Here is a 19,291-nt window from a genome sequence, read left to right as displayed (position 1 = left end):
AAGGGCCTGGGTTATCACTCTGGTCCTGCCACTCACTCATTGGGGCTGGGACCATATTTCTTCCCTCTCTGAGCATCACTCTTCCCACCTGTACCATAGGACAGAAAGACATGCTCTGAGCCCCAAAAGGAATGCTTGGTTATGAAAACACTTTGTAAATAATAAATATGTGCATCTCAAAAAGAGTTAACTAAAAAGATACAAAGGGAGAGGTTTCACTTAACATAGTTTTGCCAGTTGCATAGGAAGGATCTGCTTGTTTATACAAAATGTGTTTATATTTCACTGGGCACACTAGCCCTGGCAGAGTATGTGTATGCAGCTGATAAGTTCTGAGGGTTGGGGTTTGGCCCGGCTGGGGTTACGCCTGCATACTATTCTCTTTGTAGGATGGCCCCTTGGCCCCTTTGGCCAGTGATATTTAGAGAACCTCAGAAAAGGGTCTCATGGGTGTGCAGAGATTCTTGCTGTACGTCTAGGAATAGTCCGGCTTTTCCCCTTCCTTCCCAACTCAACATCAGGAGAGAAGTATCCTGGGATTGGAAATACAGTACCAACCACTCAGCAGCACTCAATATTTGGAGAATACTCCTCATGATTTTGTGTTCTTAACACTCTCTGCCTATACATTTCTCCCCACCTTTCACCCCCAGACTCTGAGTATGATCCCTCTTAGGCTTATCCTAACTCCATGAGAAGGGAAGCTTGTCAACATGGAATGAGAATGTTGGATAAGTTTTGATATGTGTTTCCTCCCTCTAAACCAGATTCCTTATTGGAAAGTGGGATTAAGAACCCTTCCATATCTGTCTGCCTGCCTCCCAGTGTTGTTCTGACTGCCATTGAGTCGGATCTGACTCATAGAGACCCCTCAGAAGTAAATTGCCCAATATTTCTTCTGAGGAGTGGCTGGTGGGTTTGAACTGCCAGTCTTCTGGTTAACAGTCAAAATGCCTTAGGCACCACACCACCAGAACACCCCCTAGTGTTGTAAGAAGGTCCAAACCAAACCAGTTGCCATTGAGTTGATTCCAACTCAAGGCAACCCCATGTGTTGCACAGTAGAGCTACACTCCATAAGGCTTTCAGTGACTGTGATCTTTTGGAAATAGTGCCTTTCTTCTGAGGCACTTCCGGTTGCATTTGAACCATTAACTTTTTGATTAGTAGCCAAGTGCTTAATTGTTTGTGCTACCCAGGGACTCCAGAAGGCTCCAAAAGGAGAATTGTTATTTGTTATTTGCCGTCGAGCCCCCCCCGACTCATAGCGACCCCTCCTTGGGTTTCTGAAGCAGTATCACTACGGAAGTAGGATTGCCCAACCTTCCTTCTGAGGAGTGGCTGGTGGGTTTGAACCTCCAGCCTTCTGGTTAGCAGTCAAGTGCCTTAGGCACTATGCTACCAGAGCTCCTAAAAGGAGAATATATACGTGAAAGTGCTTAAGTAACGTTGCAAGATGTAAAGATTTCTTTTTCCCTCTGGCTATCCCACCAGGGATGCGGGTGGCAAAGAGGTTGAGTATGCCACTGGAGAAGGAGTGCAGGAAGATGGCGAGGAGGACAGATTGAAGAGCTCACAAAACTTTAACCTGATCAAAAAGGGATGTGTGGTTCCATTATCCAGGAAAGGAACACAGATTCAGGAAACATTGATCCTCCTGGCTCTCTGACCCAAAATTTATTGAATTTCCAGTTCTAGCTGGTTATTTCTCCAGTGACATGGCTTCTCTGAAAGCCCAGACAGGATGACTTATTTTTGTTCCTGCTGCCAGTCTCATGTTAGCTCTTCAACTTCAAACAGTCTCAGACAAGTCCTTCATTGATACTTTCTTTCCCTATCCATTCGTCCAAAGCCACATGTGGGGGTTGTTTAGCTTGAGTCTTCCAAATGAGAAGGCAAGGAGGGAAATTTTTCCACCTCTAAAAGTGAGGAACAAGCATATAACTGTGTGATAGGGAGCCACATTTCAGAAACTGCCTGGAAAAGGATGATTGGACTCTTCTGGGGGTTGGGGCCACTATTAAGCAAAGCCAAGTTTTCAGGTCACTTTCTTTAAATTCTTGTTTTATTTTATGCAGACTACATAAAATAGGAAGTGTGGTTTTGAGTCTATTTTAGCCCCCCAAAAAGAACAGTTATGTAGTCTGCTCTTAACTCTGCTCATTCTGACACCCAAATACCGCAATCCAAGTGCTGATGGTGATACCAGAGGTGATATCAAGGCCAGCATGTGCGTGCCTGTGCCATATTAAGGGTCCAGTCTACCACCCAAGAGATCTTAAGGTTCACCTCCTCTAACCCTCTCAATTAATAGATAGGGTAAACAAGGTTTAAAGAGGGCAAAGGACTTACCCACAATCCCACAGCAAAATGATATTGAGGTAGAACAAGGCCCCCTCATATTTAATTCCAAGCCAAATATTTTTTTCCACAATAATAGGGTATCGCCCACCAAGGTGCTCTGTCACTTGAGAAGTGTTGGAAGAAATTAGGGGTGATGAGCCTCATGGAAGTTTTGTGGGACAAAAGTAGGGGAAGAGATGTTACTGCTCCCCATGGCTGATAGACTGTCTTGGGAAAGAAGGAGCAGACTTGTTCTGTGTGGCTAGGAGAAATCTGGGTAGACCAGTGGATCGAGGGAGGCAGATTTAGGTCAGTATAAGAAAGAACTTTCTAAAACTATGTCTTTGGAAATAAAGTCCATTTAGTTAGAATAAGAAATAAATGTTCCCACTATAAATCCATTGTTAGGGATGACATTTTGATATTGAACCATCAGAAAATATTCTGCTCTAAGATCCCTTACAATTATGAGATTTTTAATGCAGCATCCAGAGGATGGGTCTAAACAGTGACAGGCAGGGGACTTTTTAAAATCTCAGTTAATACTCTTTAGGGAATGAGAAGATAACACGCAACCCATTCAAACATTTGCATAGAGTTTCCCTAGAGAGTCAGAAATGCTGTCCCTTCTGGGCAGAATGGGGACAAATATGGTCACCCTCAAGTTTCCACTGGCCTCACTCCAAGGGTATTGTTCTTCATTTTAGAAAGTAGATCTCATTGTCTCAAATTGGCAAGAGGTTTCTATTAACTTCTCCCATTGCAGAGAGGGTGGGAAGAAAGAGAAGGAAGAGGAGCTTGGGGTATAGGAAAAAAAGAATCATAGAGCATCAGGGATTGAAGGTTCCTGAAGATGGTCTGGTTTCACATCGCTCAAACTTCACTAAGTAGCTAATCAATCACCTTCATTGAACACTTTTTAAAAAGCTGAGTAAATATATAGAAAAAAAGGGACTTTATATTATTATCATAAATGGAAAAATCTTTGTACACAAGTGGCAAATAGAAACTGTAAAAATAAACACAAAGAAAACAGTTTTATTGAATTCCAGTTGGATATAGTTTCTTGTGGAGGTGTGGATTCAGAGAAAAGCCTGTACTCTTTGTTAAAAAGGGAGATAAATGAGCCTCCGAGAGGTGCTAAAGACATCTTAGCACTGCACTGAGACTTTGTTCTCGTGTAATCAGCATTGATAGAGAATTGAATGGAAGCAACTTCCTGCCATTGTCATTTAATGCTGTCCATGTACCATCTAAAATTACCTTGCATATCACAAAAATTCAGCATCCAGAAGCTCCCACTCACTGAAATCTCTATTTCTTTCATCCCCCACAGGGTTCCCAGCACCATGAGGGCCTGGATCTTCTTCCTCCTTTGCCTGGCTGGAAGGGCCTTAGCAGTACCTGTAAGTACCTAAAAATCCTATCTTTGGGGTTTTATCTCTTACCATCAGCCCCAGGACTTCTCATGTTGCCAGCCTTAGATGCTGAGAGGGGACAAGGACTTCCAGATCTTGAGTTGGTTGTCTTGTTTTATTTATTTATTTTCCTAAACTCAGGAGCGCAGGAGAAATTGGGATGAAGCACACTGGGTGGAGATTCCAGAGAAGAGAGGTTTCTGTGTAATGTGAAGACAAAATTTTTAGGAGTCAGAACTCCCCAGCTCTGACTGAGAAAGAAGTGAGCTCTTTGTCATCTGAGATACTCAAGCAGAGGTAGAGGACAGCCAGTGGGGATGATGTTAGAAGGGAGTCACACAGAGAGAGTGATGGGTTAGTTTCCAAATCGATTGAGGGTTTTTTGATTGTAAGCAACAAACTCAATCTTGAATAAATGGGTGGGTGGGTGGGGGGCAAAGATATAAGGATATTGTAGTATCCAAGGCCTGGGGCGGGGGTCTGGGAGGCATCTGAATGGATCAGCTCCAATAGTCTCCTCAACTTGAGAGAATGTGCCCAGAAGATTAAAATATCCAGGAAAAGCCAGTCTTGGCTGAGCTTGGGTCCTGAGCCTTCCTCTTGGCTAAGGCAGGGACAGGTACCTTGATTGGCAGACAGTCCCTCTAAGAATGCCATGCAGTAGCCCAGGAGTGGTTATCCAAAGCTGAACCTAGAAGATATCATGTTTTAGAAGAGGGAAGAAGAAATGTGGGACAGGTGTAAAGAGCAGTTTCTTTCAATCTCTTCACTAAAGGAGTGTGAGTGATGATTGTTGTTGTTGTTGTTGTTATGTGCCATCAAGTCAAACCCAACTCATAGCGACCCCTTCTTGGGTTTCCAAGGCAAAATTACTTCAGAAGTAGATTGCCTCATCTTCCTTCTGAGGAATGGCTGGTGGGTTTGAACCACCAGCCTTCTGGTTAGCAGTCAAGTACCTTAGGCACTATGCTACCAGAGCTGTGAGTGATGATTAGATCAGTAGATTTTGGCAAAAAATTTGGCAAGGTTGGCATTAATTTTAGAAGCAGTCCTAGCTGCTCAGGGCCTCAAAGTAAGCTGTATGCTATTTTATCTTATCTTTTTCTACCCCTTTTTTAGTGAGGAAGAATTGCCTCCCCCAAAAAAAAGAAGTTAAAAATAATAATAATAATATGATCAGACTTGTGGGGAAGATAATGACATCTGTTAAAATTCACAGTGTCATTCCCACTCTAGGTTTCAGTTTTCCCCATTTGCAAAATGAGGGGAGTTGTCCTGGGTCAGTGTTTTTCAGACTTTACAAGAATTTGAAGCAGTGGAAATGCTGCATCAAGCTAAATCTTAGCTAGAAGCTCCCGATATATGATACATAACAGGGAACTGCTCCAATGTCTGCAGGGCCTCTGTTTGGCTTCTCCTTTGTCCTCTCTTTCACCCATGGCTGCCCCTGAAACCTAGCTTTGGCAATCTCCCTATCAGCTTCTCCCCAAGCTCCCTAGCACTGTGTTCCAGGCCACAAGGACTTCAGAGACAAAGCTGGACTTGGCCCTGACTTCTCTGAACCTCATTTTCTCTTTCCAGCAGCAGCAGGAAGCCCTGCCTGATGAGACGGAGGTGGTAGAGGAAACTGTGGCTGAGGGGGCTGAGGTATGTGGTTGGAGATCCCAGATCTCTAGTCCCTGCTTGTCTACACCACTACCTGGGGAACCCAGACAAGTGATGTGGGTCTCACTGCTGAAATGTGGCAGTTGTCTCCTTCCCATGAGCACATAAGCACACATGTAAATTTTGTGCATCCCTCAAATCCTGACACTGACCTGCAAGCCAAAAAAACAAACCCACTGCTGTTAAATTGATTCCAACTCATCAGGACCCCCTTTGGGTTTCTGAGGAAGTAAATCTTTATGGGAGTAGATTGGCCAGTCTTGCTTCCGCTGAGTAGTAGCTGGTGGGTTTGAACCACCAACCTGGTTAGCAGTCAGATGCCTTAGGCACTGTGCTACCAGAGCTCCTTACACTGCCTTGAGTGCTTCCCAAATTTCAATGCAACTCCATAGTATGAAGCTGTGATTTTGAATTTTTTTTTAGTTGTGGCATAATTTTTCTTAAAAGGTCACCTGCAGTCTCCCATGCATGAAACAGATGAAAGAGGAGCTGCTTGGATGTGGCTGGTAGGGGTGTAGGTCTGGGCACCCCCTTTTGCCCTAAGGGACTGTTAGGCATCTTAGCAGAATATTCAAAAACAGTGGGTTTATAAGATAAAATCTAGATTCCAGACCCTGCTGTTTGTGTTCTTTGACCTGGCCCAGCCCACCTTTCCCTATCCCTTTGCAGGTACCCAGATATCCAGGTAAAATATTTCTTCTCTCTCCCCATGCAGTCAGTCTCCATCCCTTTCCTCCAAGTCCCGGATGGAAGTGGGATTCATTCCACTCTTTCTTCTCTCCCACTTCAGGTACCTGTGGGAGCCAACCCCGTCCAGGTGGAAGTAGGAGAATTTGATGAAGGTGCTGAGGAAGCTGAAGAGGAGGTGGTGGCTGAAAGTAGGTCCATCTCCCATGACGTGGTACATCTAGGCTTGGCCCTCTGCTGCCTAGGTCTAGGACGGTCTAGGATGTGGGGACAGGCTTAGAGATAGTCCTATGTGGATTCCTTCCAGAGGAAATACAGGGTGGGAACTTCAGTGGGCTGTGGAGGGGAAGTGGCTTTGACAGAGGTTGGGAATATTCTCTTGACACACAGTCTCCTGGAATCTGGGAAAGCTCTAGACCATGTATACTGTAAGGGACAAAAAGGGGAATTCTCTAGCAGGAAATGACCTTCTCCCTCACAGCTCTTTTCTCTGATTCTAAAATTAGGTTTCATGGTCCCACTGAGGTCCTCAGTCACATCTGGTTAGTGAAGTTTCCAATGGCCTCTGCCCCAGACCAGTCCCCACATGGGAGCAGACCTTAGAATACCAAGTGCTTTCACATTGATTAATGTATTTGATTTTCAACCAGCCCTGAGCAATTGAGGCCCAGAAACCTGACTCCAACTCATGTAATGTAACCCAGGGAGTTAGTACCAGAGGGAGAGAAATGACCCAAAAACTCTGACTCCAGCCCACTATGCTGCTGCCTCCAATCTGCAGAGTAGAAAGACATTGTACTGAGGGGTTAAGAGCATGGATTTTGGAGGCAAATCAACCAAAGTTTGAATCTAGACTTGTTCACTCCTTATGTGAGTGGCCTTGGACAGCTTGTGTGGCCTCTCTGAGCCTCTGCTTTCTTACTTCTTAACATGAAACAGAGTTCCTAGGTGGTGCAGTTAATGGCCTTTGCTGCTAACTGAATGTTTAGGGCTTTGAGTCTACACAGAAATACCTCAGAAGAAAAGCTTGGTGATCTGCTTCTAAAAAATCGGCCATTGAAAACCCCATGGAGCACAGTTCTACTCTGACACCCTTGGGGTTGCCATGATTTGGAGCTGACTCAACAACAACTGGTTTTAAACATGAGAATACTAGTGAAGATGGTAGACCCTCACCCTAGGGTTGTTGGGAGAGTTGTGAGAGAAAGCATACAGGTATGTGGGTGCAGCTTGGCCCAGTGCCTGGCTGAGGAAGTATCCAATAAAAGATGAATAAAATGTCGAAAATAAAGCAACAGGAGGAAAAGGCTAGATTAAGCTCTCATCCTGAAGGGAATCACGGGTGTTTGGATCAAGCTAAGCATAGAGTCATGTTCCTTCCCTCCTCCACGCCCACTTTATCCGGTGTTTACCAGACACAGCTGGACTCTATTGTTCAGTGTGGGCCTCAAGGCCCTTCTCCTTTTTCCTTTATAGCCTCTTAAGTCTGTTTTGTTGCATCTCACAACCCTCTTGCTCCATGACAACAGCTGATGTTCCAAGTCATTCTAGAGAAATGCCTCCCTATGATTAATCATTCCCTTGGTGGTGCAAATGGCTAACATGCTCAGCTGTTACCTGAAAGTTTGGTGGTTTGAATACACTGAAAGATACCTTGGAAGAAGGCCCAGTTCTACTCAGATACAGAGGGGGTCACCATGATTTGGAGTCTACTCAAAAGCAACTGATGTGTTTTGATTGATCAACTGAGAGCTGGGAGCACAAAGGTTGCTTCAATCCTGGTGGCAGCCATAGGACATCCAGTGTTTCTGGGTCCCACACTGAGCCTCTGTCCTCAAAAATAGTATCTGACCCTGACCTCAGGCTGGACCTCTAACCCCTAGACTGAGCTCACTGCTTCCCAAATTCAGATTGCTAGGCTCAGTGGAAGAGCAGGGAAGACTCAGCTGCCTAGAGCCCAGATTAGGGACAACAACCCAGCACTGTCTGCCCAAGGATTGGTCTTGACTGGGTTGGGTAGTAGTTCAAGTGGTGCTAACTGTGGGCTCTTGCACCTACCAGACCCCTGCCAGAACCACCACTGCAAACACGGCAAGGTGTGTGAGCTGGATGAGAGCAACACCCCCATGTGTGTGTGCCAGGACCCCACCAGCTGCCCTGCCCCCCTTGGCGAGTTTGAGAAGGTAAGCGATGAGGGGCAGGGGCCTGGGAGATGGGCCCTTCAGAGCATAGAGTACTTGCCCAAAGAACTGTTGACTTGGTGGTTCTATGAAGCAAACCTATCTCAGAAGTCCCATCTTTAGATCTAATCACAGCAAGAAAGCAGTGGCAAGTCAGAGGTGAGACTGTTTATCTCTGGATCAAGCCAGCAATCAGAAGGAATTTATTCAGCACCATCAGGTTCTAAGCCTGGTGCCTGACATCAGCCCCATGAACACTGAGGTAGGAGCTTGCTGTATATGGGAGCAGCTTAGCAAAGCATCAAGTCTGAAAATGTGGGTCTTGGAGCTAGGCTGAATATGGATGTCAAATCCCATCTCCACCACTTGTTGCTGTGAGATCTTAGTGAAGTTTCTGAACCTGTCTGAGTCTTAATATTCTCATCTCTAAAGAGAGGGTAAAAATAATCCTTATCTCATAGGGCTGTTGTGAGGATCTGTCAGATAATACTGGGTGCGTAGTAAATACCAATAAAGCGCAACTTATTTCTACTGTCTTTCAAACCTGTCCATTCTACCTCCAGTAGGATCCATCCATCCATTCATGCCTCCAAGTCAATATTTATTGAGCACTCTCTTAAACCAACCATTGTGCTCATGGCAGTCTAGCTCAGGGCAGCAAATCTAGTATCAATATTATTCCCACAACTTCTCATCTGTCTTCTCTGCCTTCAGTCTGTATCCAATACATTTTCCCCAACACAGTTCCCTGGGCTCCAAATTTTAGCATCATCCTCAATTCTTCCCTCTTTGCCCTTGCTCTCATCCCACTGGTCACCAGTTCCTATAAATTCACCATCTGCAGTCTATAAGCAATACTAAGTACTTGCAGCATAGTCAACACAAGGCTTCCCTCCCCCTAACACAGCTTCTTACTGCCACTGCTCTTGACATCTCTGGTTGACCACCCCCATATTCAGAGATTCACTAGAAGGACCCACGTGACTCAGCATACAGTTGTACTCACAGCTAATATTTATTACAATGAATACATATTAAGAATATACAGCTAATTCATAAGGGAACAAAGAGACAAGCTCTAGAGGATTTCTTAATCTCTTCTTCCCATGAGGGTCAAATAGAGAACACTCTTTGAGCAATGAAAATGCAGCAACATATGTGTGATATTTCTGCCCAAGGAAGCGCATTAGAGACTCATCACCCAAGGACTCACCACCCAAGGTTTTTATTGGGGACAGGTTATGTAGGCCCCCTCTGCCTAGGATGCACCAAAATTCCAGACTCCTAGAAGGAAATCAGATGTTAAGCAGAAACCATGTTGTTTACACAACAGTTTATGCACAGTGAGCCATTCTTATAATTTAGGATAGGTTTAGTAACAGCATAAGAAACTGTTTATCAGCCAAGTTCCCAGATGCTAGCCGAAGGCTGATGTTGTAAGCAGACCTTTCTAAGGATAACAGTCTTAGGCCTGGTATGTTCGTTTCCCCATTCCCAACTTTAATCCATTTTCATATGTCTTCAGCCTTGAGTTGTGCTTCTGATCAGAGTTTGTGGCTCTCAGCATGGGCTGAGCATTGCCCAAGGACCCCAAAAAGTGGGTTTTGTCCCAGCCCCACCACTAGCTCCATGTATGACCTTGGGCTAATCACATTCCTTGCTTGGTCCTTAGTGTCCCCATCTCTGAAGGGAATGATGGTAATGCCAGCACTGGGCTTTGTGAATGAAGTAGGGGGTGCTCTATGTCAACAGGTATGCAGCAATGACAACAAGACCTTCGACTCTTCTTGCCACTTCTTTGCTACAAAGTGCACCTTGGAGGGTACCAAGAAGGGCCACAAACTGCATCTGGATTACATTGGTCCTTGCAAATGTGAGTCTCCCACTGGGCCCTTCCAGCCTCCCACTGAGGAGAACACACTCAGCTAGCACTGGTGCTGGTTCCGTGAGTCCTTGAACAAATATTTTCCTTTTTTTTAGCCTCAGGGTTCTTATTTATAAAACAATTAGCTTCCTCTCAGCTTTGAGTTTGCGCCATCTTATGGGAAAGGACTGAGCAGTTGTGGAAGCACAGATCAGGAAGGATTTTGGAGCCTCTAGCTAGCATCTTCAGAGAGCTACATTTCTTTTCTCTAATGATAAGGAAGTTCTATGGGACTAACACAAATCTTTCCTGCTTCAACACTGTAAATCAAAAATGATGTTTTACCTGTGCTTGCAGTGTTTTTAAAATAGGGACATGCCTATCCAGTTTCTTTTAGGCCGTGGTACTCAATGTTGACTTATCTTCAGCCATTTTACCCCTGTATGTTCCTATCTGCCCTCTTAAGACATGATTAACTACCCTAGTCTAGAAATCTAAGAAGCTCTAGTGGTGCTGTGATTAAAGCATTGGGCTATTAACCAAAAGTCTGGCAGCTTGAACCCACCAGTTGCTCTGCTGGAGAAAGTTGAAGCTGTTTGCTTCCATAAAGATTTACAGCCTTGGAAACTTGATGGGGCAGTTCTGCTGTCCTATGGGGTCACTGTGAATTGGATATTGACTCAATAGCAGTGGGTTTTGGTTTGGTTCCAGAAATTTGGGAGTCAGGTATTTGGAGGAAAGAATGCCAGGAAGTTGTCTGGCCTTTTATTAGTGATCTCAGCTGCAAATTCACTGGCCCAGATGCCTTGTTCATTGTTGGCACTGTCCTCATCACCTAAGGCCATGCTCACCCCTACAAGACAAGATCCACATTGGGTGTCTGGTACCTTCTGGCACCAGATTCCATTGGGGAGAGCCACTCACCTGCCTCAGGAGTACAGGGTGCAGAAAAGTGAAGAGGAAAACAAGATTGTCCTTCTGGCCTACTGTACCCTTTCAGTTATGGGGCCCAGGATATGAAATGAGAAATCAAAGGCCTGGAGAAAGAGAGTAGGAAGAAGTGTTAATGGGAAATTCTTGGGGCAGTGAGACTCAGAGGAGAATCCAAGGAATTTTTTCCAAGTGAGTTTTGCTGTCCTTTAGGCATATTGTCTACTCACCCCAACTCCTAGTGTTTCCATAACAAATACTCTTTTCCACTTTGCAGCTAGAGGTCAAGAGTATAGTGATCCAAACCCACAGAGAGGCTTTTCATAGATTCAAGAATAAGGGATGAATAAACTCCTGAACCCCCAGGCAACCACCTGCCTTGGATGCTGGATGAGGCTCTATTATGTGACCTCAAGCAAGACCCTCCTCCACTCTGACCTCAGTGTCCACATCTGTCCAATAAGAGAGGACAACTCAAATGGAATCTCCAACATTGACAATGTGGGATTCTAAGTTCCAAAAACCAGCATGGAAGGAATCAATCTCTAAAAAAAATTCTTCTCCCCACTCAGTTATTAAGTTGGGACTGTGGATACATGTTATTTCTTATCCTCCCAGCGTCAAACACCTCCCAGTGGTTGACATCAGCAACATGGGGCCTCCTGGTCTTTGCTGTGATGACACCTGGGGTCTAGCAGTTGCAGCTGCAGCTGACATGGAGGGAACTATTTCCCCCCAGAGATAAGATAAAGGTCAAGAAAGCAGCAAACGTGCTTTTGTACTTTTCTATTTCAGAATGTTCTTGCACTCACAAGTGCCTTTGTTCATTATGTATACAGAGAAGTGAGGCTGTTTTATCAAGGTCATGGAAAGCAGTGGTTGGAGGAAGAAGGCAGGTGTGAGGAGAGAACTCCAGGCAGCACATGGGCTCTTGGGCAGGGAGGGTCAGGGTCTGTGCTGACCACTCTTGTTTTCAACCTTAGACATCCCCCCCTGCCTGGACTCTGAGCTGACAGAATTCCCCTTGCGCATGCGTGACTGGCTCAAGAATGTTCTGGTCACCCTGTACGAAAGGGATGAGGACAACAACCTTCTGACCGAGAAGCAGAAGCTGCGAGTAAGTGGTCTCTTTCCAGCCTACCCAGGGTGCTAGTCTGGCCTTGAGCTGATTTGCTCTTTGGCTCTGGTATGGCTGGAATCCTCAGTTCCTAAAACTAGACCCCCACTGTAAGCCCATATCCCTGCCCAGAAGCAAGCATTCATCCTGGATGTTGGGACATGTATTTCTGGCTACCCTGGAGGCTTACAAAGCATATAATCTCAATGGCTCTGAGAAGTCTAACTCAGACTTAACTAAAAAGACACAAACCACCCTACTTTTTTTTTTTTTTTTTTTTAATTCTGAGTCAGTGATTTTTAAGCTTTAGTGGACATACCACTGGAGGTTCTGATAAATGCATATTTCTGGACACCACTCAAGGTCTACTGAAGCAGTCTTATAAAGTAAAGCTTGGGAAGCTGCATTTTAGCACACTTACCAAGTGATTTTGATGTAGATAGCTCTAGGGAGAACTTCAATGAGTTGGATTGATGCAATAACCACAACAATGGGTTCAAATATATCAAAGATCATGAAGATGGCACAGGACCAGGCAATGTTTCATTTCGTTATAAATAAAGTCACTATGAATCACAGCCAACTTCATGGCAACTAACAGCAATAACAGTTCTATGGAGGACAACTGTTTTCTTTTTGAGAAATTCTAGGGTACATTCCACCCAAATCATCCTAGGTCTCCATTTCTGTGACTGAGAGGCTGGTACCCATCTTTGCTGCTTCCTTCATGCTCATCTTAACTCTTGTTCTTGGCTGAGCTTTACCTGCTCTGGTCCCCTACCAGAGGTGGGAAGGATCCTCACTGGGTTGGACAGTCTTCTCTGGAACTTTTATCACCTATTGTCTCTGCTCACATAGGTGAAGAAGATCCATGAGAATGAGAAGCGCCTGGAGGCCGGAGACCACCCCGTGGAGCTGCTGGCCCGAGACTTTGAGAAGAACTACAACATGTACATCTTCCCTGTGCACTGGCAGTTTGGCCAGCTGGATCAGCACCCCATTGATGGGTAAGACCCAGGCCTTCAGGGACCACAGGTATCTGCTCTGGCTTGAACCTGGAGTGGACAGAGTCATGGGTCATGTCTGGTTGGTGTACTAGATATGGGCCAGAAACCTTCCAGCAGCCTCTGGTGCTCCCAGTCCTAGATTCTGCAGTTTTTCTAGGCATTGGGGTGGAAAGGAACAAACATCCAGAGAAATGATACAGACTTGTGATAAGAGGGAGTTCTGGTGGCGTAGTGCCTAAAGCATTTGACTGCAAACCAGAAGGCTGGCGGTTCAAACCCACCAGCCATTCCTCAGAAGGAAGATTGGGCAATCTACTTCTGTAGTGATACTGAGGTGGAAACCCAAGGAGGGGTTGCTTTGAGTTGGATCCCGACTAGAATGCAGGGAGTTTGGTTTGTTTTTTTTGTTGTGATAAGACACTCAGTTGTTACGCCAGAAGAGGCAGAAGTCAGACTGAACTGGGGCATGGGTGTCTCTTAGTTGGGGGAGAATGAGTAAGAAAGGAATACCAGACTCTAAGGGTGACAGGGGCTGAAGTACAGGCTGCAGGCCTCCTAGTGGGGCTAGAAGTCTGTGGTGTCAGTGCCCACCCTGAGACCCAGCCCAACTACTGACTAAAAAATTCATGAAGTTAACCCCATCCACACATTGAAAACCTTTGGTCTGAGGACTCTTGAGCCTTGTACAAATGAATTATGAAGTGCTGTGTAACTGTTCTGCCGAATACTCTGCTCTGCAGTTGGTTAGTTTAACAAACATTGAGTATCTATATGGGCCTAGCATTTTATTTTTTAAAATTTTTATTGTGATTTTTGTGAAAGTTTACAGACCAAATTCATTTTCCAGACTGCAGTTAATAAACATTTTGTTTCATGACATTGATGCAATTCCCTACAACGTAACATCTCTCTTCTCACTTCCTCCTTGTAGTTACCTCTTCCCTGTGTCCTTCTCTTCCATGCACTCCTGCCCCCTGAGCTATCCCTCTGTGCAAACACTGCCCATCTGTTCTCCCAGGAGTGTATCTACATGTAAAGGTTCACTCAATATGCCTATTGTTTGGCTGGAAGCCACAGGAGTGAGTTCAGTTCCAGACCTGAAGGGTAACTAGGGGCCATAGTCTCAGGGGTCTCATCAGGCTCTATCAGACCAGCAAACCTGGTGGGCCCAGCATTTAAAAAAAAAAAATTATTTTGGTGAAAATATACATAACAAAACAACAATTTCCACAGGTACAAGTCAGTCACATTGAAGACATTCTTCAAGTTGTACAACCATTCTCGATATCCTTTTCCAAATCATTCTACCACCATTAGCATAATCACAATGCCTCCTAAACAAAACCCCAGCTTTATTTTAAAGGGGATTTAACAGTAATCAGAGCAGACAGAGTCCCTGCCTCCATGGAGGTGACATTCCTCGTGATGACCTGGCTACTGTGATCTCCTTCTCACAATTGAAAGGAAAAAATTTAAAAGGCTCCAGGAAGATGTAGATGGTGGCTTGCTCCATCTGGGGACAGGCAGAGGCCCACCCCGTTACTGCCTTCTGGACTCTCTTACTATGTATTCCTGTGAGGAGCATGGAGAGGAAAGATGGTCCTGTTCTCATGCCTGGAAGTGAGGCTGGGCCCACAAAAGGTCCTCTTTGGGTGCTCACCCCTCACTTTTTGTCCAGCCTGTGTGCCTCGAGCCTGTCCATCCTGACAGTGATCCTGGGTGGCTAGGATCTCCTAAGCTCTGGGAAGCTTCCAGCTGCTTTTCTCCCAGGCTGTGACCATGGCTGGGATCCAATTGAGTCACTCACTGTGGAGTCATGGGGGGAACATCTGGAGATTTGGCTGAGCAACTAGGTCCCACCACAGCAAAGAGGCCTGGGAGGGAGGTTTCCAGATGGACTGCAAAGACTGTGTGCATCTGGGAAAGTGCTCCAGCCTCAGCCTAGGGGATCTATGTTCTTCCTTTTCTAGTCCCAGAGCTGCAGTATGGCCTTTCCTGAGTCCTTGGGCCTGTCTGGGCCTCAGTTTTCCCACTGGTAGAATGAAGTGGGGGGTGTGTTTCCAGCTCAAACAATATGTAGTTCCTCCAGTGAGTTGAGTGAGGCTGAGGGTTTGATGGTTAGAGAAAAAATTGAGGTCACATTTTTCCATACAGAGCTCCCTGAGGAAGACTGTTTTAGAGACAGCTAGTTGAAGGTTCTGGAGAACAAGGAAAAAAATTATATATGTGCTCTGTAGCTCACAGCCCACAGGAGAAAGAGGGGTAGAGTACAACAGGGAGAGAAAATATAAAAGGCTTCCCTCTCAGTTGTTAAATGACTTAAAAAAAAAAAAAATCTCTATGAAGAATAGAGTTCCCTTTGACCCTCACTGCCAATCACAGTCTCTTCCCATGCTCCTCCCTACAAGTCAACCCTACTTTGTGCCTCTCTTATGAGACTCTTTTCTAGGCATTTGCAGCTGTATAAGTACATGTCCATAGAAAACCTAGAGTGTTGCTTCATTCCAGATTTGATCTGCCAGGAGCAGAAGTGCTAAATACCTTAACTTTAAATTTCTCTGCCCCTAACTCAATCAATTAGAAAGCAATTAAATACACAGACCTTTGTTATTGAGCCCATGGGACCTTGAAACTGCAAGGGCTATTAGAAATGAGGGCCAACTCCTCCTCATATTTGGTGGGTGAGGAAACTGAGGCTCAGAGTGGGGCATTGCTGTGCTCTAAGTCACACATCAAGTCAGTGAGGGGCAGAGCTGGAGTAGACCAGGATCCTGGCTTGTCACCCTGCGTTGAGCATCCTTTCTTCTGCCTCCTCCCTGGAAGGTACCTGTCCCACACAGAGCTGGCCCCACTGCGTGCCCCCCTCATCCCAATGGAGCACTGCACCACCCGCTTCTTTGAGACCTGTGACCTGGACAACGACAAGTATATTGCCCTGGACGAGTGGGCCGGCTGCTTCGGCATCAAGGAGCGTGAGTGTCTGACCCAAGGGTCCCAATATCTCCAAGGCCATGGTCAGGGCCTCCCAGCCTTGGTCAGGAGCACTGCTCTCACAGTAAGCTGTCATCTCCCTCCCTCTCTCTGTTCTCTCTGTGTATCTGTCTTGTCTGCCTATCTTTGCTCTCTCTGCCTATTTGCCTCCTATCTGCTCTCCTTGTCTGAGTGGGCCTTACTTTCTCAGGTTGTCTTCCCAATGTTCCTCTGGCCATCTGACTGTCTCTTTCTCTTTCTCTTCCTCAAGCATTAGCACTCACTCTGCGCCAAACACTATTTTGGGAACTGGCAGACACAGAAAAGGAAACAGGAAATGAACTTGGCAGCATAAGAGATGGGAACAGGCCAGAGACAGGGAGACCAAGATTCCTCCATCACCAACTTCCTGTGTGACCTTAGGCTAGTCACCTGGCTTCTAGTCCTGGGGGTGGGTGAGGATCCATAGACTCCCATGAAGGCATGTCTCCCTTGACACAGGACCTCAACCTTAACTCTGCTCCTTTTTCTTGATTTGCAGAGGATATCGACAAGGATCTTGTCATCTAAATCCACACCTGCTTCTGCAGTACCCGGATTCTCTCTTTTTGACCTTCCTCTCCCTGTTTCCCCTAATGTTTAAAATGTTTGGATGGTTTGTGGTTCTGCCTGGGGACAAGGTGCTAATATAGATTTAAATGAATATATTAACGGTGCTAAAAAATGGAAATTATAACTGAAGTCATGGCATTTGTAGTTATAACTCAACTATGAAGGCCTGTTGCTCACCCACTAACGGCCCCATTTTTCTCTTGCTTTTTGTAACATTGTCCATTGTCTTGCTGGCTTGTGGGTGGGAACTTTCATCTGCCTGGGTCTGCCTTAAATACACATTGCTTCTTCTGATTCTTTCTCTGTTTGAAATTAATACTCACCAAATCAGACTTTGTTAATTTTATTTTTGAGTAAAGGGCTGCCTGAGGCATCTTCCCCAGACAGTCTGGAGGTGGGCAAAAGGAAGTAATGGACATATGAGGTTGGCAAGGATGTTTCTGGGACTAGAGGACCAGTGGTGGGAGAATCGCTGCAGAACCCACTAACCAGAACCTCAGAGAGCAAGTCTTACTTGCCTGAGACTGCAGCTGAGAGAAAGAATCTGGGACCAAGTGAAGAAAATATGTAAGCTCTCACATAAACGGAGTTCCTCACCATTTCCCCCCCTTACCTTAAAATGCAGTTTCTTTTCACATTAGGCTGTTTGTTCAGCTTTTAGGAGTCATGGACCATTTGCAAAACCCATGGGAGTGCACCACCACCTCCTACAAGGCTTCTCTTAATTCTCTTGGGGGAAATGTAGGCTTCCTCTGAGGTTTCTGGGGACTGAGAGGCTGTTTCAGCCAGCAAGGCCAAAATCAAGAGTGAGACACAGAATGTTGTAAAATAGAAGTGGAGCTGGTGATTTTTTTTTCTTCCACATTTGGGTGGCTATCATGAAGGATTTTCCTTTGATTTCTAGCATGTTCCTCTTTTTTCCTCCCCTTTTCCTTCTATTAATCAAGAGAAACCTTTAAAGTCAATGGGATGGTCGGATCTCACAGGCTGAGAACTCGTTCACCTCCAAGCATTTCATGAAAAAGCTGCTTCTTATTAATCGTGCAAACTCTCACCATGATGTGATGAGTTTGACAAATCTTTCAAAATAAAAAGTAATGACTTAGAAACTGCCTTCCTGAGTGATTTTGCCTGTTATTTCAATATCCTAACACACAGACACACGTGCGTACATGTTCACACCAGACTATTCCCATGCAAACCTTTGCAGACACCTTATTGCATTATCACAGCTATGGGAATGGCACAAGGCCAGGCAATAGTTTGTGCTGTTGTGCATGGTTCACCATGAGTTGGGGACCAACATGACAACAGCTAACAACATACAACTGTATACACATATATGTATATATATACAAGGACATGTATGGTTCCTCTAAGCACTAATTTAGCTCAGTAATTTAATTGTATGACCTGAGGTCTGACTCTTCCATTAGTGTACTTCACTATCACAAGTACCAAGCTAAGCAACCGTCTCCTTTCATTCATCACATATTTGTTCATTCATTTATTCAACAATTTTTGCTTGTTTTAGAACATTTTATTGTGGTTTTGGTGAAAGTTTATAGAGCAAATTAATTTCCCAATTAGCAATTTATATACATTTTGTTTCTGGACATTAGTTGCAATCTTCTCAATGTAACAGCACTCTTTCTGCTTCTTCCCTGCATTCCCCGTTTCCATTTGCCCATCTTTCCTTCCTCTTCCTGCCTTCTGAACTTGGTTTTGGGGCAAATCCTGCCCTTTTGGTCTCGTATGGTTCACTGTTCTGAGGAGCATGTTCCTCACGGGTGTTACTGCTCACTTTATAGGCCTGTCTGTTATTTGACTGGAAGGTGATCACCAGGAGTGTGTTCAGTTCTGTGTCTGAAAGGTGTCTAAGGGCCATAGACTCAGGATCTACAAATACTTTTGATGAATTTATACAAAGGAGCTCTGGTGGCATAGTGGATAAGGCATTTGGTTGCTAACCAGAAGGTTAGTGGTTCAAATCCACCAGCCACTCCATGGAAGGAAGATGGGGTGATCTTCCGTAAAGATTTACAGCCTTGGAAACCCAATGGGGATTGCTATGGGTTGGAGTTGACTTGATGGCAAGTGAGTTTGGTTTGGTATTTGGTACTCTATACTAGATCTGTATCACTCACTGGGGGACACAGTGAGCAAAACAGATAAAAAAAAATTATTTATTTGAGTTTATAGTTTAGATAAAGATACATTAAGTATCATGAAATAATCTTATAATTCTGAGAGGTGCTGAGTTAGTGAGGGCAGTAGCTGCCCACTGCGTGAAAACTCAGAACTACAGCCCAAGGAAGTGAAACAAAAGCAAGGCAGAGGAAGACAGGAGACTTCCTTCAGTTATCTCTTCACCGTGAAGTGAGGAAAACCTAAAGGAGATATTTCTGGGAGCTCAAGCCAAGGAAAAGCCTGTGAGAACCAGTGCAAAACAGCACGGCAGGGGCAGGGATGAGGAATGGCCGCTCTATTTGACTCAG

The 19,291-nt window shown here is 45.1% G+C and overlaps 1 protein-coding gene across 1 annotated transcript; it reads left to right on the top strand.

Annotated features, from left to right (window-relative positions):
• The first annotated feature begins 3,692 nt into the window (after window positions 1–3,692).
• Window positions 3,693–16,751, top strand: SPARC (secreted protein acidic and cysteine rich). Its single transcript, XM_042781349.1, has 9 exons — window positions 3,693–3,749; window positions 5,343–5,408; window positions 6,217–6,304; window positions 8,175–8,296; window positions 10,046–10,166; window positions 12,071–12,204; window positions 13,063–13,211; window positions 16,035–16,183; window positions 16,723–16,751. The coding sequence occupies exons 1-9, from the start codon at window positions 3,693–3,695 to the stop codon at window positions 16,749–16,751; spliced, it is 915 nt and encodes a 304-aa protein (XP_042637283.1).
• Window positions 16,752–19,291: the final 2,540 nt, after the last annotated feature.

Source organism: Orycteropus afer, unplaced genomic scaffold, assembly GCF_000298275.1.
Source record: "Orycteropus afer afer isolate SDZICR_OR568_19922 unplaced genomic scaffold, OryAfe1.0 scaffold00110, whole genome shotgun sequence".
Taxonomy (NCBI): Eukaryota; Metazoa; Chordata; class Mammalia; order Tubulidentata; family Orycteropodidae; genus Orycteropus; species Orycteropus afer.
Note: the sequence above shows the minus strand (reverse complement) of the source record. Positions and strands in the feature narration are given on the sequence as shown.